Source organism: Aethalodelphis obliquidens, unplaced genomic scaffold, assembly GCF_003676395.1.
Source record: "Aethalodelphis obliquidens isolate GAN/ISIS:26980383/991018 unplaced genomic scaffold, ASM367639v1 scaffold69, whole genome shotgun sequence".
Taxonomy (NCBI): Eukaryota; Metazoa; Chordata; class Mammalia; order Artiodactyla; family Delphinidae; genus Aethalodelphis; species Aethalodelphis obliquidens.
In genome coordinates, this window is record NW_020838013.1 from 9,800,643 (window position 1) to 9,821,573 (window position 20,931).

A 20,931-nucleotide genomic window follows, 5' to 3' on the forward strand; every position below is an offset into this window, starting at 1 on the left:
TGCAGGCTCAGCGGCCATGGCTCACGGGCCTAGCTGTTCTGCGGTGTGTGGGATCTTCCCGGACCGGGGCATGAACCCGTGTCCCCTGCATCGGCAGGCGGACTCCCAACCACTGCACCACCAGGGAAGCCCCAGCTCTGATGTTTTAAGTTTACCAATAGTGAGCCTGCGAAACCCTAGGCCGCCAACCTTGACTCCAGTTAAAGCAGAACCCTAGCCGCCTGCCCCCAACCCCCCGCCCCCTCCCCACCTCGCTCTGTGGCCCCAGGTATGCCATGTGCATTCCAACACATGTGAGTAATAAACCTTTTTTTTTTCCCAAAGCTTCCTAATGGTCTTTGTTGAAGGCTGCCTTGCAATCACAAGGGCAAGTCCAGCCACGACACTGGTTATGGCTAGGCCAAGAGGGGCGCAAAACAGGTGTGTTATGAAGCCTTTAACCATCTTCCTACTGGTAGACATTTAGATTGTTTCCAGGTTTGGACAGTTGCAAAATGCTGCAAAAAGACATTTTGAACATGTCTCCTAAGCTCATGCATGAATATTCCTCTTGATCGATACACAGAAATGCAGGGGTGTGTAGTGTTTTACATAAGCCAGATGCCACGCTTGTTACCCGAAAGACGTTTCGCCTTGTGGTGAGTGTTGAGCCAAAAGACACAGCCAAGCCACAGATCCGGAAAGGAAGGGTTTATTTCTGGCTGCAAGTAAGGGGAACACTGGGGATCTTCTCCAAAGCAGTGTCTCCCCGCAGAGTCCTGGGTTCATTTGATTGAAGTCAGGAGGGTCAGAAAAGGTCATCTTCACCCCTTAGATTCCGGTAGGTCTGGTGGTTGCGGCTTCAGGCTAATCGTCACCATTGAAACAGAACCGGGAGTCTTTACAACTGGAACATTATTTTTGCTGTTGTTACTTCTCTTGTCTGATTACAGTCGTTTGTTTCTGCGTTCTTTTGTTCCCTTAAGATCATCAATTACTGAGACCTGTTCAAGGGCAAAGCATTGTGGCCCAGCTTAGATCACAAAACGGCTTAGGCCAAAAAATGGCTTCTGTTAAGAAAGCCATGCCTGGTTCTCTCTCCCAGGAAACCTACCGTATCTGCTTACACACTGACGCATTTCATCACAGCCAAGACAGATAGTTTCCATCTTTTCCTGTGTGGCAGCAAAAAGAAGTGTCTCAGATATTCGATTTCTGTGCTTTGGGAAACTCCCACGTCCTGCCTGCTGGTGGGAGGGCGCAGAGAAAGCCCCGACGGCCTCTGTCTCCTTGGGGGTGGTCGGGGCTCCCCGCGCCTGCGCCCGCATCTCCGCCTGACGCCCCCTCCCCGCAAGGTGGCCTGCCCCCGTTCTGGGCGACAAAGTGGAAAATCAAACTGGGACGTCAACTTTTACCCCAGAGTTCAGCGGAAAGCGGCGAAGGCTTAGCTGTGGGCGCTGGCTCGGCGCGCGTCTCAGAAAAAGACCCGGGGCCAAGCCGGGAAGGGATGGAGGGATGTCGGGCGGGCCCTTCCCAGGGTCTAGTGTCCTCCAGCCGGGGTTCGGTGGGCGAGGGCGACCTGGCGCGGGGCTCTGGGCCCGCCCGGCCCCCACTCTCCAAGGCCCCGCCCCAGGACGTGACCCCACCCCCTGCCCGGGCGGAAGACGCAGCTCTGCTCTCTGGTCTGCTGTGGAGGCCCAAGAGGTGAGGTCCGGGGTCGGGACCGAGCGGGAGCGGGCCGGCGAGGGGGGCGCGGCGTTTTGGGGGTCCCCCAGCCGCTGACCGCGTGGCGGACGGTCCCCGGACCCGAGAAAGTGCGGGGGCCGGGGGCGCGGGGAGCCCTCTCCGCGCTTTTGAGCGGCCCGCCTCTCCCTGGAGAGGCCCCGGCCCGACTCCGCGCTGACCTCCGACCCCCGGACACATGCGGAGCCTCGGGCGGGCGTGGAGGGCGGCGGCGGCGGCGGGCTGCTCCGCGCGGACCCCGGCGCGCCCCTGCCTCCCGCCACCCCCCGCGCCTCGCAGAGGTAACCAAGCTGCGCCGGTAGCGGGGGGCGGGCCGCGGGCACCGCTCCAGGGAAGGCCCGGGCCGGATACTGAGGCGGAGAAGACGCAACTCCTGGCTTCCGGCGCGGTCTTGCGCAGCGCCCTGTCCCCGCACTTGGAAGCATTAATTAGGGGCCGTTTGTGAGATCCGCAACTTGGGGCCTGGGGAGCAGCCCAGCTGGTGGGGGGTCCTGATTGCCAGGGAGGCCGTGGGCCGGACATGTGCTTGTTCCTGTCCAGATCAGGCACCGTAACTGGGGGCTTGTGAGGAAGGCTGTACACGCGGCATCTTTGCGGGATGTTAACACTTTTACATGGGTTCTCAAAGGGATCCGTGTCCTCTGGAGGCTAAGACGCCCGCAGGCCAACCAAAGGGATACTCTGGGTCTAGTCAAGTCTGGGGGCTTGGGGGGCGCAGCTGCCGGGTATCAGTTTCCTACTCTGGAGAGGCGAGTCCCCTAATGTCACACTGGATTCTGGGAGGGAGCAGCCGGGGGGAGCGGTGTCGGGGCTGGAGATCCTCAGGGGCCCCTCCCCCTGATCCCTCTCTCGCGATGACTGAGGGTTCTGAGTCAGGGTTTGGGTGGCCACACCCTGGGCTGGGGGTGGGTGGCAGGCCTGGTTTTGCTCACGTGCTCTGGCCAGTGGGCTGGGCGGTCTCTCCCTGGGATGGCCCTTCCCTGGGATGGTACGGGAAGTGGCCAGTTACCCGTGCCCTCGCCTCAGTTTCTTAGTAGGCCTCTCTGCTGGGACATGAACACGCGAATCCGAATCTTACCTGATCATTGGCACCAGGGGCCTCCCAGGAGGAATGTACCTAGAGCCTTTGCCTGGGCTGGCCCTCCTCCCCGCTGTGGGCTTGAACCAGCCGGGGCCCGGCAGGGAGCATGCCCTCTTCAGCAAGGCCGGGGCTGTGCCAGGCACGGACACAAACATGAGTGAAGCATTGTTCTCAGGAATCTGGGGGTTTCGGGGAACCGGGAACCTCACATGGGTCTGAGTCATCCTGTCTCCAGAGACCTGGAAAGGCATGGCTTCCAGGCGTGGGTGTTTACTGAACTTCCTGTTGCTCTTGACTGAAAGCCCGCTACCTGCCCCACTCCCGGGCACCCCCCAGCTCACAGCTGCTGCTGGGTTCCTCTCCTGCTGGCCCCCCCTTCAGGGCCACAGTCGGCACCCGCCCGGGGCTCTGGTTACTCATTTGTTCAGGCGCTGTGTGTGGCCCTGGTGAGGCTTCAGGGCCTGTGACCTCCCATCCCAGACCTGCTGGCCAGAGGCCTCCCTCTTTTCTCAGCCTGCTTGGTGGACTGGCTTCTTTGTGGGCTGGTCCCTGGGCTGAGCCGGGGTTGGGCAGAGGACGTGCCCTGTCCAGAGTCCCAGGCCCAGAAGGGGCTCATGGAAACAGGCGCCCCGGGCGGCCACCCATGAAGGCACCATCCGGCGCGCAGGTCGCTGGACCTGGGGTCCCCGCCCCGCCTTCTCTGTCCTGGCCAGGGCGCTTGTGGCTGGTACCCCTCAGGAACTGCCGGCTGACCACCTGACAGGGCTGCTTCAGGGCAGTGAGGCCTTAGGTGCTGGCATCCTGGGTGCATCTGGCTTTGTGGATGCCGGCCAGGTGGGGCTGTGCGCTGCCTTCCTGTTCTCGGAGGGGAGAAGTCACAGATTGGGGCCCCTGCGCCCTCCTGGCTGGGGTCTGCACACTGTCCGGGCCCACAGGCGCCACCTCTCCCCGCCCCCCGCCACCTGTCCTTGCTGGCAAGGCAGAGGCAGGGCTTCGGGCGGTGAGCGCCGGTCTCCCCTTCCTCGGGTGGGAGGTGCCCAGGAGGCTGGGGGGTGAGAGCAGCCTCTGTCCCCGCAGCCACGTCCCCCAGCTCTGCGGTCCGTGGCAGTCTTTGCCCGGGAGCCCTCTCCCATTTCTGCTTCTGGAGGCTGATGTGGATAAAGGTGCTGAAGAAGGGAAACAAAGCAGGCGGTGAGGCTGTGGCTTCTCCTGGAATGTCCCCTGGGGTCCTGTTTGGACGTCTTCCGTCCACTGGATCTCTGGCCTGTCAGACCTTGAGAGTTTGGCTGAAATCCTCTCCTTCTCCCCTGCCTGTGTCTAGGCAACACCTCGCCTCCCACCATGAAGCTCGACATCCAGTGTGAGCAGCTGAGTGACGCCCGGTGGACAGAGCTCCTGCCTCTGATCCAGCAGTACGAGGTGGTCAGGTAGGACCAGCCGTGCCTGCGTCCCCGGGGTCATCACCCCGCAGGGGGTGAGGGGTGCTCCCAGGTCACTTCACTTACAGAAGCGTGATGTAAATTTTGTATGATTTTCACGTGGCATAAAATGTGACTCCTTTTGTATTTTGTTCCAACCGTTTGAATGTAAACCCATTCTGGCCCAGGCCTGGTGGGCAGAGCAACCTGGCCCAGGGTCTCCTCTGCTCGTCCCCTTCCCCTGGAAATGCAGTCGCCACAGCCAGCTCTTGTGGGCACTGCCTGTCCTCTGCCCCTGCCGGGCTGCGGGCTGGGAATCCAAGTCCAGGCTGACTTCTGCTGTTGAGGCCCTCAAACCCGCAGGTTCCTCAGGGCTCACGAGCAAGAGATGAGTGCCTGCCTGCTTATCTTTTGTTTTTTTGGATTTAAAAATATTTTATTTTTGAATAGGTAAGACATATGGTACAAAATCAAAAAGACACAAAAGGGAATACAGTGAAAAGTCTTACTCCTGTGCCCAGTCCACTCTGTTGCCCTCTGCATCAACTACCCTTGTTTCTAAGAATTTAGCCCCCAGGTATAATTCCGTAGATATAATGTGAAATAACATATGCACAAGAATGTTCATTACAGCATTATTTTTAATAGCAAAAGATAGGAAACAATGGAAATATCCATTAATAGGGGACTGATTAAATCAGTTATGATATATCTGTTCAGTGGAGAAGTATACGGTTATAAAATAGCATGAGACAGCCCTTGATGTGCAAGTGTGTATTAAGTAAAAAAACTGCAGAACAGCATGCACAGTATGCCATTTGTGTTTCTAATACAAGGAAGCATGTGTATACGCGTGAGTATCTTGGGAAGGGCCAGCAGGAAGGCGAGGGCTGGGAGGAAGAGCAGTGGGAACAGCGTTTAAGAAGGTGCAGTGCCCGAAGGGTACACTGAGGAATGGTGAGCTCTCCGAAGTACGGCGTGTGCGGCGGAGCGGCAAGGGCGAGGTTAGCAGATTTCCAATTCTTTTCCCCTCGGTTTTAGACAAATAGCAATAGCAGCGTAGGCTTCACTTTGTTGTATAACCTTCCTTTTTCCCTTAATCTATTTTGGAAATCTTACCCAGGCATTTAGAGCCACTTTTTTTTCTTATTAGGGTTCCAAAGCAATTAATTGCTTCTAACCTTTTGTTATTATAAACAATGCTATAATAAATAGCTTCTTACATGTGTCATTTTACTTTTTTTTTTTAACACCTTCATTGGAGTATAATTGCTTTACAGTTTCTGCTTTATAACAAAGTGAATCAGTTGTACATATATATATGTTCCCATATCTCTTCCCTCTTGCGTCTCCCTCCCTCCCACCCTCCCTATCCCACCCCTCTGGGTGGTCACAAAGCACCGAGCTGATCTCCCTGTGCTATATGGCTGCTTCCCACTAGCTATCGGTTTTACGTTTGGTAGTGTATATATGTCCATGCCACTCTCTCACTTTGTCCCAGCTTACCCTTCCCCTCCCTGTGTCCTCAAGTCCCTGCTTATCTTTCTTCTTTTGAACTTACTTGAAATAGTTTTATGGAATAGTTTTATGGAAGGTTTATGGAAGAGTCACAAAGACAGTGCAGGGTCCCCCGTGCCCCGTCGCCTGGGGCACTGGTCAAAGCGAAGAGCCCAACACGGCCGCCTTGACTCATGTCACTGGCTTTTCCGTGCGTGTCCTCTCCTGTTCCCGGCTCGTGCGGGACCCGCCACGGCATCATCGCCACGTCTCCACGGCCCCTCCTGTCTGTGATGGTCCCTCCGTCCCGCCTTGTCCTTGGCCGCCTGCCTCTGGGGTCCGCTCACTCGGGCTCAGGTGAAAGGGCCTCTGGCGTCTTCTCAGGGTCGAGTCACACGTTTTGGCCACAGACAACACAGAAATGACGTTGTGTCCTGCCTGGCGTATCGTATCGTGGGAGGTGTTGTCACAGCGGTGCCATGTGGTCACTCCTAATGGTCGCCGTGACCACCTGATGCGGGTGCCTGCCACTTCTCGGCGTGACACCCCTTCAGACTCTGCTCACATCCTGTTTCTGCTCGGACTTTTTGCCTGTTGATCGTCGCAGCTGTTGGTGGGTTTTTGGCCTGAAGTGTTCCTGGGACTCTGCCTCACTGGGGTTTTTAATTTTTTCATTCCTTCCACATTTATCACTTGTCATTCTCTGAGGAAGAGCTGGCTTTCCTTCCACCTGTATTGACTCAGTGGTTCACTTAATCGGTGGACGTGATCCTGGGTCAGGGTTTGGCACGTTCCACGCTGGCCTCTCCGAGCCTCTTCAGCCGGGCTCTGCCCTCGAGCTGCCGCCTCCAGGTTTGGTTTCTCTCCTGGGGGTGGAGGGGCACTTGTGCCCCCTGACCGTGTCCCGGGGAAGATGCGGAGATACGCGTCCATATAGGTGCCAGTATCTTAACAGTTTTTACGAGACGATCCACGCGCTTTTTCTCTTTCATTTTAAGATGTGTTGGTTGTGACCCACCTCGTCGAGTTCTTGGCCCAAGAATGGGTCACAGCCTGCTGTGTGAAGTGACTGAGTGTCTGTCTGCAGGCTGGACGACTGTGGCCTCACGGAGGTGCGGTGCAAGGACATCGGTTCCGCGCTCCGGGCCAACCCCTCCCTGACGGAGCTCAGCCTCCGCACCAATGAGCTGGGCGACGGCGGCGTGCACCTGGTGCTCCAGGGCCTGCAGAGCCCCACCTGCAAGATCCAGAAGCTCAGGTGAGCCATGCCGGTCACTCCTGGGCTCTGGGCCCTGAGGCACACCTGAGCCCTCTCGCGGCCCCCACCCCGCATCTCCTCCTGCAAGGCCGGCTGCCTGGCCTCCCCCGTGGGGATGTGTGTGGTGGCGGCAGTTCTGTGTCCGCCTTGCTTGGGCTCCGGCAGATGGAGGGTGGCTCGTCTTGCGTGGGAGCCGCAGCCGGCTCGTGGGGCCCGCTGACGGCCACGTGTGTCCAGCCTCCAGAACTGCTGCCTGACGGAGGCCGGCTGCGGGGTCCTGCCTGGCGTGCTGCGCTCCCTGTCCACCCTGCGGGAGCTGCACCTCAGCGACAACCCGCTGGGTGACGCCGGCCTGCAGCTGCTCTGCGAGGGGCTCCTGGACCCGCAGTGCCACCTGGAGAAGCTGCAGTGAGTGTGCACCCCACCCGGGGCCCTGAGGTGCCCGCACCCACCCGTCCCCTGGGTTTCGGCTGTCTGCCCTGGGCAAGCCCCCTCCCCAGCTCATCGGCTGCAGGGAGCTTCGAGGAGGGGCTCTTCCCTGAGGCTGGGGTTGTGGCCTCTGAAAGCAGCTGGCAGCTGGCCTGTGACCCCGAGTGAGCACACAGACGGGGTCAGCCACAGAGGGAGGAAGCCAAGCCGGAAAGCCCCAGCTCGGGCTGGGTGTCTTTCTCCTGGGTCTCTGGGCACCCGCCACCCAGGGAGATGGCCCCTCGGCCACTGCCGTGCTGTCACCGCCAGGCAGCCGTCCGGTCTCCGCAGGCCTCATGGCTGGGGTGGGAAAGGAGACCCAGACCGGTGCCCCCTGGGCCAAGCCGCATTCCTGCAGCCGAGGGGCTGACTGCCCGCCCGCCCCCAGGCTGGAGTACTGCAACCTGACGGCCGCGGCCTGTGAGCCCCTGGCCGCGGTGCTCAGGGCCACACGGGACCTGAAGGAGCTCATGGTGAGCAATAATGACCTGGGCGAGGCTGGCATCCGGGAGCTGTGCCGGGGCCTGGCGGACTCCGCCTGCCAGTTGGAGGCACTCAAGTAAGCTCCGGGCTGGGGCTGGGGGGCAGGGCGGGGGCTGGGGGGGGGCGCCCCAGCTCCTAGCGCCTCTCGTGCCCCCAGGCTGGAGAACTGCGGCCTCACGCCGGCCAACTGTAAGGACCTGTGTGGGATCGTGGCCTCCCAGGCCTCGCTGAACGAGCTGGACCTGGGCAGCAACCCGCTGGGCGATGCAGGCATCGCGGAGCTGTGCCCTGGGCTGCTGAGCCCCGGCTCCCAGCTCAAGACCCTCTGGTGAGCTGGCCTCCGGCTGGGCAGACAAAAACTTGGGGGTGGCAGGACGCGTTGGGAGCCTCTCTGTGCTGACGGGGGACTCACCTCTGTAGGCTCTGGGAGTGTGACATCACCGCCAGTGGCTGCAGAGACCTCTGCCGCATCCTCCAGGCCAAGGAGACCCTGAAGGAGCTGAGTCTGGCGGGCAACAGTCTGGGTGACGAGAGCGCCCGGCTGCTGTGCGACAGCCTGCTGCAGCCGGGCTGCCAGCTGGAGTCCCTGTGGTGAGGGGGCTGCGTGGCACCAGGGGATGGGAGGGCCCATGCAGAGGATCCTGGGTGGCCCGGGGGGGCCAGCGCCGGGGGCTGGCGAGGTGCAGGTGCCCTCGGGGGGCGGGGGGGGTGTGCGCCGAGGTGGAGCCACTGAAGACAGGCAGAGACTCGGTGGCGGGGGCGGGGCGCTGGCGCTCAGATCCCCAGGGCCCTCCCGGGGCACCCCAGTGGCGTGGGCCACGGTGGCCCCAGTCCCCGTCTGCCGCCCGCAGGGTGAAGTCCTGCAGCCTCACGGCCGCCTGCTGCCACCACTTCGGCTCGATGCTGACCCAGAACAAGTGTCTCCTGGAGCTGCAGCTGAGCAACAACCAGCTGGGTGACTCGGGCGTCCAAGCCCTGTGCCAGGCCCTGTGCCAGCCCGGCGCCACACTGAGGGTGCTCTGGTGAGCCTGCTCGGGGGGCGCCCCGTCCGCCCGGGCTGAGGGTGGGGACAGCTAAGACTCAAACCCGCCCCCTCGCGCTCCATGATCAGGGCCTGGGCCCTGGTTGCACAGCCACCTGGGGGCGCACCCTCCACCTGACCTCGGCCCTGCCCTCCGCCCAGGCTGGGGGACTGTGACGTGACAGACGGCGCCTGTGGAGGCCTGGCCTCGCTCCTGCTGACCAATCGCAGCCTGCGCGAGCTGGACCTGAGCAACAACGGCCTGGGTGACGCCGGCGTCCTGCAGCTGCTGGGCAGCCTGGAGCAGCCCGGCTGCGCCCTGGAGCAGCTGGTGTGAGTGGCCCTGGGGTGCGGGGGACAGGCGAGGCACACGGGGCGGGGTGGGGGGTGTTGCTGCTACCTCACCCCCTCCCCCCCTGCAGCCTGTACGACATCTACTGGACGGAGGTGGTGGAGGAGCGCCTGCAGGCCCTGGAGGGGAGCAAGCCCGGCTTGCGGATCATCTTCTGACGCCCCTCCCCAGACGGCCCTCCTCCCACGAGGAGTCCTGGCTTTAACCGAGAGAAGAGCTTAAATCAGCTTATTTTTGGGAGAGCATTTTAGGCACTTTATTAAAACGCTTTTCTGGCAGGAGGGGTCTTTGTCTGTTCTCGTGGTCCCCACGAGGCTCTGGTGTCAAGGGGGTGATGTTTTCGTGAGCACCACAGACGTAGCAGCCTTAGGCAAGTCAAGTCGGGGGTCCGGGCCTGGTGGCGGCTGCGCCCAGCGGGGTCCTCCGTGGGGGTCCGGTCTGAGCTCCCCAGGTGCTGGCGGGGTCCTGCTCCTTGCGGCCTCGTAGGCCACCCCGTCCTACAGGCCTTCCCTGCCTCGGGTCTGTGAGGACGGCATCCCGCCTGCACTAAGGGGCACCAGAACGTGGCCCCTGGCCTCGGGGCCTGGCTCACCTTGGCCAGCAGCGTTGGTCATTGGCTGGCAGCGTGCTCGGACCTCCTGTGTGTGGGCCGGAAAGCCCGGCTGGGAGCTGCTCCCAGGGCCTGGCCGAGCCTGCCGACGGCTGGCTCCCGAGTGCTCTCCTGGTGGAGGCTGGAGCCCTGTGGACGTAAGGGCAGGGTCTGCTCCGTCTCACTGGCCTCGTCTGGCCGTGGGCGGACAGCGTAGGGGTGACCTGTCCTGAGCAGCACGATCAAGGTGTGACGCTGGGCAGCTTTCAGAGGGTCGGCGCCTGGGCAGTAACTTCCTGCCATCACGACGAAGCCCTGAAGGTACCCAGGGCCCCCAGAAGAGAGCAGGATTTGTGGAGGACTGGGTGGACCCGGGAGACGCTCCAGGGGAACCTGCACCCACCGTGGGCCAGAAACCGCTCGTGGGGGCCACGCCTGGGACCAGTGAGCAACACGGGCCTCCAGCCCTGCAGGGAGAGCACAGGCCACAGGAATGAGGTAATCTGGGACCAGAGCGACTGAACCCTGTGACGCCGAGAACCCCGGGTGGAGGTGGGCAGACAGGACGCTTGGTGTCTCCCGCAGTGTTGGGACAGGCGTCGGCCCTAAACCCAGATCAAAGGTGACACTCGGACAGCAGCAGGTGGGGTGGGGCACACTGAGGCCCCGGGTCACACCCCTGACGTGAGGAAGCCCACGGAAGCCAGAGGCTGAGAAACTCAGCTCAACAGCACAACGCAAGAGCAGAGGGTGGGGTGGGGGCACAGGCACGCCGCTGTCCGTCCTCACAACCGCCGCCCTAGGTTTGAAATTCTCCCTAGAAATAGTTACGGGAAAATAAACTAAGGAAACAAGTCCACCACCAAGGCCCTGGCGCTCTGAGAGGCCCTGCCCTTGGGAAGGTCGGGAGTGTCACCCTTGCTCGGAAATCAGGGCGCTTCCCTTCGCCGGTGCGTGTGAAGCCTGAAGACAGTGTGCCGTCACCCACACCCCGCCCAGAACTAGCTCCCTGGGACCGGCCCGAGGGGCGGATGCAGCAGGAGGCGCCGGCGACCCTCGTGCCCTCTGGTCGTCTGCCAGGATAGGTGTCCAGCCCAAGTGGCTCCCAGCTGCCCTCTGGGCGGCACAGGGTGGGGCAGGGGCGAGGGGCAGCGAGGAGCTGCGGAGCTGCAGGCCGTCACCGTGGCTTTTATTTGTTCTGTTTGCTCGTGGGGGTGACCTCAACCCTGGGCCACAGAGACCCTCCCTCACGACCCACCCTCCTGACGGCGGGCACCAGGCCTTGGAGTCTCTGAGTCGATGTGCGGGCAGCCCTGTGCATGCACCTCCAGGTTGGAGGGTCAGATGGAAGCTCCCGAGGAAGCGGATCTGCCCTTTCCCAGCCACGCCAGGGCGTCCCTGGACGACTGTCCTTCACACGTGCCGCCAGAAGGTCGTGGGGGACCGGCGGGGCCCAGGGAGCAGAGAGGGGCACCAAGACGCTGCTGCCTGGGCTGGGCCGTCTGGGCACCAAGGCTCGGGGTGGCCAAGGCGGCAGGCTGACTGCACAGAAGGGGGACCAGCCGGCCCAGGGCGAGCCCCAGGGCCTCAGGAGCACACGTGCACACACACACGCACCGACACGTGTGCACACACCACACACACGTGCGCGCCCCACCCCACCGTGCACGCGGGAGAAAAGGGAGATAGAACCTTGAGGGCTGAGGCCTGCTGGAAGGCTCCTGGCGGGAACCGCAGAGGGCGGAGGGCGCCGGGCCTGGGCTCTGCAGGCCCAGCCACAGCGTCAGTGCGGTGCTGGCACCCCCTCCCTCTCGGCCTCCTCGGGCCCCGAGGGGTCGTCGGGCCCTGGTGGGCGCCCGTCCACGCTGCCGTCCGCCCTGCCCTGGTCGTCCCTGCCCTGCTGCTTCTGCCGCCGTGTCTCCTTGTACCTCAGGGTGATGTCCCTGGGGACAGCGGGGGCTGCGTCACCACTGGCTGGCCCACGGAGGTCCCTGGACACTGCCCCGCAGGGGAGCTCAGAGCCTGGGGTGGGCAGGCAGGACCACCGGGGCCACGGCGCTCACCGCAGGAAGAAGCGCCAGACGGTCCAGGTGAGGGCGAGCACGGAGCCGAGCGTCCAGCACTGGGCGATGTAGAAAGGCAGGGACAGCGTGAGCGTGTGCGGGTCGTACTTCACCACGATGAGCAGCTCCGTGACGGTGATGGCTGCCACCAGCCAGGCCTGCTGGCCCAGCTTCTTGTGGAGCTTCCTGCAGAGGGAGGCGGGTGCAGGGGTGAGGCTCGAGAGCGCCCCGCCCCCGCGCCCCCCCCCTCCACGGCCCAGGCCCCACCCTGGCCCTCACGGGTCGTCCATGAAGTCGTAGATCTCCCGCATGGCCACGCCGCCCACGTTGACAAAGAAGACTAGCCGCAGGAGGACCAGGTAGTGCTCGGGGGGCATCCACAGCACAAACTTCAGGTAGAAGGTGTTCAGCTCTGCCAAGAGAAACTGGGGGCAGAGGAGGGTGGAGGGCGCCCGGGGCGGGGAGGGCAGGGGCATGCAGGAGGCCACAGGCCTTACCACCAGGATGATGCCGCACACGGCCAGCCAGCGGCGCAGGCTGGAGGCTGGCTTCCACTCGAAGCGGACCCAGCTGTAGGGCGTGAACTGGAAGACGATCCTCTTCATTTTGCCCCTGGAACCACGGCCCGTCAGCCCAGGGCAACGCCCACCAGGCACACTCGACCCCGGCCCGCGCCACCCACCCCCCGGCCCCCCAGGTCTTTTCCTGGACTGTTTCTCTACTTCTTCACAGAGGGAGGCGGCTGGGAAGGGACGATCCCGAGAAGGGCCAGCAGGGAGTAAGAGGAGCCGGCTGGATGGGGACGGGCTGACGTCCCGGCCGCCACGAGGGCAGCACCCAGGGTCACATCCTCGGTGGAGTTTACAGAGGCAAGATCCTCGCCTGTAGCACCTCACGAAAGGACCTCGCGGGGGGGGGTGGGCCTGCAGGCCCCACACTGGGGTCAAGGCCTGTGCGGAGCAGGGCTGCTCTCTAGACGTACTTGTAGGTCGGAATGTTCCAGAGGCCCTGCCACTTGTACGTCTTTAGGGACAGCCACTCGAGAGTCTTCATGCCGCAGTAGATGCCCAGCCCGTTGCAGACGAGCACGTCCATGATCCACTGGGGGCGGGAGCCAGGTGGGAGGGAGGTGGGTGCCACAGGCCCCCAGGTCGCACGGCCCTGGCTGAGGGGACCCCGTGCCGCCCGCCGCCCCCCGCTGTGGCCGGGACGCAGAGGGCGGCACTTACGTGGTCCCACCAGCACTCGCTGAAGTTGGGCAGCTGATGCTCCAGGCTGTACTCCAGGAACTCAAACATCACGCTCACGATCGTGCACATCCACCAGTCACGGATCATCAGGGTCTGCGGGCCGCCAGGACGTCAGCCCCCAGGGCGGGATCCCCCAAGGACAGCCCGCCCCTACCCCCGCCCCACTGCCCTCAGGCGGGGCACGGCGGCAGGGCAGCTGTGGCTCCAGCCGCCCCAAGTTAAGACTTTGAGGGCTCCCCTGGTGGTGCAGTGGTTAAGAATCCACCTGCCAATGCAGGGGACACGGGTTCGAGCCCTGGTCCGGGAAGATCCCACATGCTGCGGAGCAACTAAGCCCGTGCGCCACAGCTACTGAGCCTGTGCTCTAGAGCCCGTGAGCCACAACTACTGAAGCCCGCGTGCCTAGAGCCCGTGCTCCGCAACAAGAGAAGCCACCGCAACAAGAAGCCCGCGCACCGCAACGAAGAGCAGCCCCCGCTCGCCACAACTAGAGGAAGCCCACGTGCAGCAACGAAGACCCAACGCAGCCAAAAATAAATAAATTAAATAAATAAATTTATTAAAAAAAAAAAAAGACTTTGAGGCAACTTGCAGGTATGTCGACGACTCGTGTGTCCAGGCCTGAGGATGCCCAGGGCTGGGTGGGATGGGGGCCGGGGGCCCCCCGTGGGTCTCTCCCCTTTGCTCTCCAGCGGCCACCGCAACGCCCAGGACATGCAAGGTTGGGTCAGGCACCCCCCCAGCTCGGCAGCCCGCCTGTCCTGCACCGCGGCCGCAACCCACCGCACGGCTGGAAAATGGCCCAGAGTTCAGGGCGGCTCCGAAACCAGGTACCCCGCCCAACGAGGAGGTGCCTACCTTCAGGTACCAGCCGATGAAGTGTGCGGGCACAAAGCCGTCCAGCTTGTCCTGTGGGGCACAGAGGCAGGCCTCACGCTCGGTCCACCATCGTGAGCTGGGAAGGGGCCCCGCCGCAGCCAGAGGCATCCCCGCGTGTGGGCGGCATGGCCCCTGGTACCCTCATCCCATCCAGTCCAGAGTGACTCGGGTCCCAGAAGCATCCATGCCTGGGGCAGCGCCGAGCTTCCCGCGTGGGAGGTGGTGGGGCCCCCATGTCATGAGGCCGGCCGTCCCCCTCCGGGCACCTACCCAGACATTGTGGAAGGGGTCGGTCTTGTTGTCGGCATCATAGATGAGGCAGTTTCCCCCGTAGTCCCTCTCCGGCAGTGGGACCCCCAACCTGGGGTCTACATACTTCAGAAACTGGCGGCCGTCCTGGACGGTCTGCAAGGGCGGCGGCATGTCAGTGGGGCAGGGTTTGGGGTGCGCAGACAGCACCCACCAACCGCGAGGGGAAGCACTGTCTCGGCATCGCCCCCACTTCAGCCGGGCAGAGCGGGGATGTGCCAAGTCCGAGGATGTCCTCACGCCCCCATGGGACCCCAGGACAACACCACGTGGCGTCGCAGGGGCACCTCCCGTGGGAAGGTGCTCAGATCACCAGTCTCCCCACCTCTCCTCCCTACGTCCGGTTCGGGGTCCAGACCCCACACCGAGGAACAGCACAGTGGGACACACTTCTCCAGGCGGCGCCCGGACAGCCTCTCCCAGACGCCAGCGTTAGCCAAACAGCCCTCCAGCCTCGGCACAAAGTGGGCTTTTGGGGGCGCACCCTGGCAGAAGAGGACCCCCCCATTCCTCCCTTCAGGCCCCCGCTGGCTGCCAGCTGGGGCCTTTGGTCCACAGGAGGCACCCTGGGACACCCGTCATCAGGACCCTGTCCCCTCGCTCCTGCCCCGAGTACCAGCGAAAGGGCACAGCGGGGAAGAGGCTCTAGGCTGGGGTGACGAGACGCGGTCCGTGGGGTGTGTGGACAGATGACACTCAGACCTGCATCTTGTCACATGACTGAGGTGACACCACGAACAACTGAACCCTCCCCGCCACGTGTGCCCTGGTCACACGGGATCTGAGGGCGACACCGCTGTGTTCCTGAGTCAGGATGGCCCCACGGGCTCTGCTCCGGAGCCAGGTCAGTAGGGGCTCAGATCCCTGGACACTCAACCCTCAGAGAAGCGGAAAACAGCACTGTAACGAGTCTCTGTCTCAGGGCATCTGAGGGCTGACGTGACCCAAGGAAGTCAGCTGCGGTCCCAGCTGAGAGCTTGTCACCCAAGCCCAGAGGGCCAGACCATGAACTTCCACTCCAGCAAAGGCCAGGGAGGCCGACTGACCCCTCGTGACATGGCTCTGGGAGAGGACAGCAGCCTGGGCAGGGGGGCCTCCCAGAACCGGCCATTTATGTCTGCAGACTCACTGGTCAGGACCCACAGGGCTCCGCGCTGCTGGCCGAGAGAGCCCACATCTTGGTTCCTAAGAGCATTCATTCTCCAATAAAGGAACCAGGCTCCCTGGAGAAACGGCAGATTCCAAGATGGAATCTTTCTTCTAGCACCAGAAAGGAGGGAGGTGCTCAGAAACCCAAAACAAAACACCAAGGACCCACGTAGGTGGGGTATGGGAAAGCTCCCAGCAGCCGAGGCTGGAACAGGGGCAGCAACCAATCAAGTACTGAATTGTAACCCAAAGGATAACGTAGATACCTACCCACGAGTCTGCGCTGATGTAAGAAATGACCGAACACGTCAGTGAGTCAGAGAGAAGAGACAAACCTCCCACACAGAAGGTTTCCCATCGGATTACGGAGCTGCCTCCGCGCACTCCGCAGGGGGCCTCCCTCCCGAGGGCGAGGCGTGGAGGGGACCCGACAGACACACCTCTGCCAGGGGGTCGGGGTCAGCACCGAAGGTCAGAATCATGTGTCAAATCACGACAGAAACACCAGACAAACCCCCAGCAACCCTGATACCAAAATCAGAAAAAGACATTCCAGGCAAACTACAGGCAGTGTCTCTTATGAACATGGATGCAACAATCCTCAACAGAATACCAGCAAAGTGAATCCAGCAGCGTATACAGAAGGCCACACACCACGGCCAAGCGGGCTTCATCCCAGGAATGCTAAGCTGGTTCAAAATGAGAAAATGAATCAACACAAAACGTCACGTTAATAAAGGGAAAAAACCACGTGATCATCTCATTTCATGCAGAAAAGCATCCAACCAACAAAATCTAATACCCTCTCATGAAAAAAACACTCAACAAATTAGGAAGAGTGGAACTTCCTCCTTTGACAAGGGGCATCTGGTGAGGGCTGAGGGCTCCCCGCTAAGAAGTGGGGGACAGTGTGAGGCCAGGGACGGACAGACAGACACTCAGGTTGGAAAGGAAGAAGTGAACTCCCCCTATTCCTGCACAGAGACCCCCTCAGGAACCCCCCGAACAGCAGCAGAGCTGTGGGAACGAGTGAGTAGGCACAGAGGACCCAGACCGACAGAGCAAGCAGGCTGCGTGTCCAGATGCCAGTGACCAGCAGACCAACACGAAATCAAGACGGTCCCACTCAGGACAGCATCAGAAAGAGTGAGATACTCAGGAATACACTTAACAAAGGAAGTGCAAACATACACTCCGAAAACCACACAATGTTGCTGAGAGAAATGAAAGACCCACGTGAGGGGAGGGTCCTGTGCTGCAGAGGAGGGGAAAACCTGAGAGGAAGTGTGGGTTTTAGTTAATAATGATTAACTGTAACAAATGCGTCACATTAGTGTAAGATGTTCATAACAGGAGACCCTGGGTGAAGAAACTCTCTGCACTAACTTCACAATCCTGTAAATGTGTCTTAAAATTAAGAAGTTTATTTTAAATAAATAAAACAAAACATGAACCATTTAAAAAAATCAACCAGAACAAAAGCTGATCTCCCAAAAAGACATACAAACATCCAACAAGCACAGGAGAAGATAGGAAAATGCAAATCAAAACCACATCAGGGGCTCCCCTGGTGGTGCAGCGGTTAGGAATCCGCCTGCCAACGCGGGGGACACAGGTTTGAGCCCTGGTCCGGGAGGATCCCACATGCTGCGGAGCAACTAAGCCTGTGCGCCACAACTACTGAGCCTGCGCTCTAGAGTCCACGAGCCACAACTACTGAGCCCACGTGCCACAGATACTGAGCCTGTGCACCTACAGCCCGTGCTCCGCAGCAAGAGAAGCCACGGCAATGAGAAGCCCGCGCACCGCAATGAAGAGTAGCCCCTGCTCGCCACAACCAGAGAAAGCCTGTGCGCAGCAACAAAGACCCAACGCAGCCAGAAATAAATAAATAAATTTATTTTTTTAAAAAAAGAAGGAAAACCACGAGATATTTTACCACTTCACCACCCCGCCCCCCCCAAAAGGAAAATAACAAGTGTTGGTGAGAATATGGAGAAATTGGAAGCCTGGGCACTGTTGGAGGGACTGTAAAATGAGTACAGCCGCTGTGCAGAATAGTCTGGCGCTCCTCTAAAGGTTAAACAGTTACTCAGCAATCCCACTTGTAGGCATGTCCTCAAAGGAATGGAAAGCAGGGACTGGAACAGATACTCGCACACCCACGTTCACAGTCACCAAAAGGTGGAGGCAACCCAAGTGTCCATCCATTTGAGTGGATACACAAAATGTGGTTTAAACACACAATGGAACATTACTGAGCCTTAAAAAGGAAGGAACTTGTGACACAGGCTACACAGGGTGAACCTTCAGGACATCACACTCAGTGAAATAATCCAGTCACAGAAGGACTAATCCTGTCTGATTCCACTCCCTAGGGGTCCCTGGAGGAGTCACATCCACAGAGACAGAAAAGGAGACGGTGGGGCCCAGGGTTGGGGGAGGGGAGGGGAGTGAGTGTTCATGGGGACAGAGCGTCCGTTCGGGAAGACGGAACGTTCTGGGGATGATGGTGGGGAAGGTAACACGACCATGTGAATGTGCTTCGTGCCCCGCCCTGTGCGCCTAGAGATGGCTGAGATGGTAAGTTTTATGTTATGTTTTTTACTATAGTTAAAAAATACTTTTAATTAAATACACTGCAATAAAACCAAAAAAACTGCACAGTATTCTACATACACATGTGTGTGTGCACACATGCATGTCAAACTGAACTGTGACAGACTCTGTGGAGTGCATTGATATCAATTTCCTGGTTTGACACTGTCTTATATATATATATATGTATACTTTAAATTAAAGTATAGTTGACTTACAATATTATGCTAGTTTCAGGTACACATACTGTCCTACATTTGTGCAAAATACTGAGGGCCTGGGTGAAGCAACACAAGACCGACCTGTACAATCTGTTCACAACTTCCTGTGAATCTACAATCGTTCCAAAACAAAATGTAAAAAGAAATTCAACATGAATAAGCAATCTCAGTGTAAAATATAAAAGCAGGTAGGTTTTAAAAGGAAGTATAGGAGAAAATCTTAATAAATTGGTGTTGGACAAAGAAGTCTTAGATATGACATCAAAAACACAAAAAGAAGAGACATAAGGACCGCCACTGCTAAAGAACGAAGGCCCAGCACATCCAGCAAAGGACCTTGTAACCAGCACTAAATAAAAAGCTGTCATAACTCAACACTACAAAAACAAACCACCCGATTTTTAAAAAGGGCAAAAAATAAACACTTCACCGAGGAGGAGGATGTTTGTTTCATGGCTCATATATGCAGGAGAGGTTGGTCAACATCGTCAGCCACTCCAGAAATGCAATGAAATCCATGAGACACCGGCTAAAATACAAGACCCTGGTGATGGCAAGTACTGCCAAGGATGAGAGAGGGTGCTGGCGCGACACAGCTGCCCTGGGCGTGAGACACCTAACCTATGACGCAGGAGTCCCTCCAGAGTGTTCACCCTCAAGAAATGAAAGCTCAGGTCCACACAAGAGCCTGTACCTGAGGCTCAGAGCAGCTCCACGCACATCTGCCCCAAACCAGACACAACCCCAGTGAATGGACAGATGGCGGTCCCTCCACCAGGAACCCCATCCACGATAAAGAGGACCGGCTGTAGGTGCGCACGGCTTGGTTGAGTTTCAGAGGCAGTGAAGGCCACGCTCTGCACAACTCCACTCACACGAGACTTTCCAAGAGACAAATGGCGGTGACTCAGGGACAGATGGCGGCTGCAAGGCCAGTGTGAGGCCAGGGCCACGGAGGTGGCACCCGAGGGGGGCTGGGGCTCTGTGCCTAACTGTGGTGTCCACACAAACACAAACAGGTGTTACAGCTCCCAGCCCTGCACGCCTACCTGAAATGCAAACCTTCCCACGCGACGCTCAATCACTCAGCTATCGCTGACTGTTTTGAGATGTGAATACTGAAGACCACCCTCAAAGGCGAGCTCCATAAGTCCAGCAGAACAGGAGTATCAGTCAGACAGATGTTAGCGGCAACAAATCCTGATCCAAGATTTACTGAGGAGCTAAGTTTCCAACCTCCACCCCAACCCCCTTGCAGAACGTGTGACAGAGGGAGAAAAGCACACGAAGCCACAGCCGGTCACCCGCAAAACCAGAAGCGAGGCCCATGGCGACTGGGCCCGGGCCCACTGCCCACTCAGAGCGCCTGTGCTGCGGGGTCAGGGGCGCCCCCTGCGAGGGGCTCAGCCCCGCTCAGATCTGGAGCGCCCGCCAGGCGTCCACGTCTGAACCCATCGTCCCCCAGCCACGCGGCAGCTGCGCCCAGAGGTCCAGGCCCGCTGAGAACGGAGACCCTGCCGCAGGCGATGGCTGGCGCCTTCCCACCCCTACAGCCCCTGCCCCCTTCGGGTGGGGTCCAGCCTCCTACCAGAGCCCTGGGGGCTGATACGCAGAGCTTTCTGTGCCACCTCCACTTTCACAGTTCACCCAACCAAGAGACCCGCTTACCTGGAAGAGTATAAAGATGAGCACCAGCTCGTAGACCACACTGACGCAGAGCCAAAACCTCCAGTAGGCTGTACAGACACGGAGAACACAGCGGCATCAGGGGGCGCCGCCCTGCGGCCCGCGGCCCCGCCCCACACAGCTCCCGCGCGGCCTCTGCTCGGGGCCCTCAGGTCCCTGGGAGAGACTTCAGAAGCAAGCTCTAACTCAGGGCTGAGCACAGTTTCTCTCTGACTGTTCTTCCTTCCTTCCCTTCCATTCCCGTCCCTAATCTTTCCCGCAGCACAGAAGGCCCGCAAACCACCAGATTCGAGCAGTGACAGCAAACATCCTTGTCTTGTGTTTCCTAGGTATGCTTCTAACCTCCATCAAGTAAGTTTGCAGGGTTTTGGTGGATACCTTTCGTCACGTTAAGAGAGCCTTTTAATTCCAGTATGTTGTGTTTCTATCAGGAATGCGTACAAAACTGTATTCTTCTGCATTTACGAGGATCAATTTTTTTCTTTAGTGTTAATGTGATGAATGAAATTAACGCATTTCCCAACATTAAACCATCTCTGAATTCCTGGGATGCCAATTTGTTTTAGGAAACTGTCTTAAGTTTCAATCAGCACTTCTGTCCCTCCGGTGACTACACTTGGCGGTTCTATATTATATACTTTAAAGTTGCTGAGACAGTTGATCTTAGATGTTCTCACCACACACACACACACACACACAAAAAGTTGAGATTACATGAGATGACAGAGGGGTTAACTAACCATACTGGAGTATGCAATACCCATGTATCAAATCATCACACGGTACACCTTAAACTTATGTTACGTGTCAATCCTATCTCAATAAAGGTGGAAAAAAGAACGAACATGTCCCTCAGAACCCCTCTCACTGGCCGGGACTCCTCTCTC

General features: G+C 59.4%; 2 protein-coding genes and 1 long non-coding RNA gene across 14 annotated transcripts in view; 1 reads left to right on the forward strand and 2 right to left on the reverse strand.

Annotated features, from left to right (window-relative positions):
- Positions 1-675: 675 nt before the first annotated feature.
- Positions 676-2,909, reverse strand: LOC113611358 (uncharacterized). Of its 3 annotated transcripts, none has more exons than XR_003429423.1 (2): positions 2,801-2,909; positions 676-1,154 (listed from the first exon to the last, which is right to left on the reverse strand). It is a non-coding gene; the product is annotated as an uncharacterized LOC113611358 (long non-coding RNA). The 3 variants fall into 3 exon arrangements; XR_003429425.1 differs by lacking the exon at positions 2,801-2,909 and adding an exon at positions 1,884-1,982; XR_003429424.1 differs by lacking the exon at positions 2,801-2,909 and adding an exon at positions 1,395-1,701.
- RNH1 (ribonuclease/angiogenin inhibitor 1) lies at positions 1,583-9,578 on the forward strand. 4 transcript variants are annotated; one of them, XM_027090211.1, is made up of 11 exons: positions 1,771-2,003; positions 3,881-3,994; positions 4,125-4,230; positions 6,806-6,976; positions 7,214-7,384; positions 7,833-8,003; positions 8,085-8,255; positions 8,348-8,518; positions 8,779-8,949; positions 9,111-9,281; positions 9,371-9,578. In XM_027090211.1, the coding sequence occupies exons 1-11, from the start codon at positions 1,901-1,903 to the stop codon at positions 9,456-9,458; spliced, it is 1,608 nt and encodes a 535-aa protein (XP_026946012.1). In that variant the 5' UTR covers positions 1,771-1,900; the 3' UTR covers positions 9,459-9,578. The 4 variants fall into 4 exon arrangements, with proteins under 4 accessions (XP_026946014.1, XP_026946012.1, XP_026946013.1 ...); XM_027090210.1 differs by lacking the exon at positions 1,771-2,003 and adding an exon at positions 2,114-3,249 and having other exon boundaries at positions 3,881-3,966; XM_027090213.1 differs by lacking the exons at positions 1,771-2,003; positions 3,881-3,994 and adding an exon at positions 1,583-1,683.
- PTDSS2 (phosphatidylserine synthase 2) overlaps positions 9,542-20,931 on the reverse strand; it is a 29,792-nt gene continuing 18,402 nt past the window's right edge. Inside the window, exons 4-12 of one of the 7 annotated variants that reach the window (XM_027090218.1) lie at positions 20,027-20,094; positions 14,352-14,486; positions 14,061-14,111; positions 13,182-13,295; positions 12,935-13,053; positions 12,450-12,564; positions 12,232-12,377; positions 11,953-12,138; positions 11,058-11,832 (exon numbers count right to left, since the gene is read on the reverse strand). In XM_027090218.1, the coding sequence (XP_026946019.1) occupies positions 11,673-11,832; positions 11,953-12,138; positions 12,232-12,377; positions 12,450-12,564; positions 12,935-13,053; positions 13,182-13,295; positions 14,061-14,111; positions 14,352-14,486; positions 20,027-20,094 (1,094 nt within the window). In that variant the 3' untranslated portion in view covers positions 11,058-11,672. Of the gene's footprint in view, positions 10,707-11,057; positions 11,833-11,952; positions 12,139-12,231; positions 12,565-12,934; positions 13,054-13,181; positions 13,296-14,060; positions 14,112-14,351; positions 14,487-20,026; positions 20,095-20,931 lie in introns of those variants that run through there. The other 6 variants (XR_003429422.1, XR_003429421.1, XR_003429420.1 and 3 more) reach the window with 6 other exon arrangements.

What these genes read in the sequence shown, in the direction of transcription:
- RNH1 (XM_027090210.1), top strand. Translation starts at nt 3,053, where the DNA reads ATGGCTTCCAGGCGTGGGTGTTTACTGAACTTCCTGTTGCTCTTGACT. An exon ending in TCCCAGCTCAAGACCCTCTG is followed by an intron (nt 8,256 to 8,347) that starts GTGAGCTGGCCT and finishes TCACCTCTGTAG; the next exon opens with GCTCTGGGAGTGTGACATCA. An exon ending in TGCCAGCTGGAGTCCCTGTG is followed by an intron (nt 8,519 to 8,778) that starts GTGAGGGGGCTG and finishes TGCCGCCCGCAG; the next exon opens with GGTGAAGTCCTGCAGCCTCA.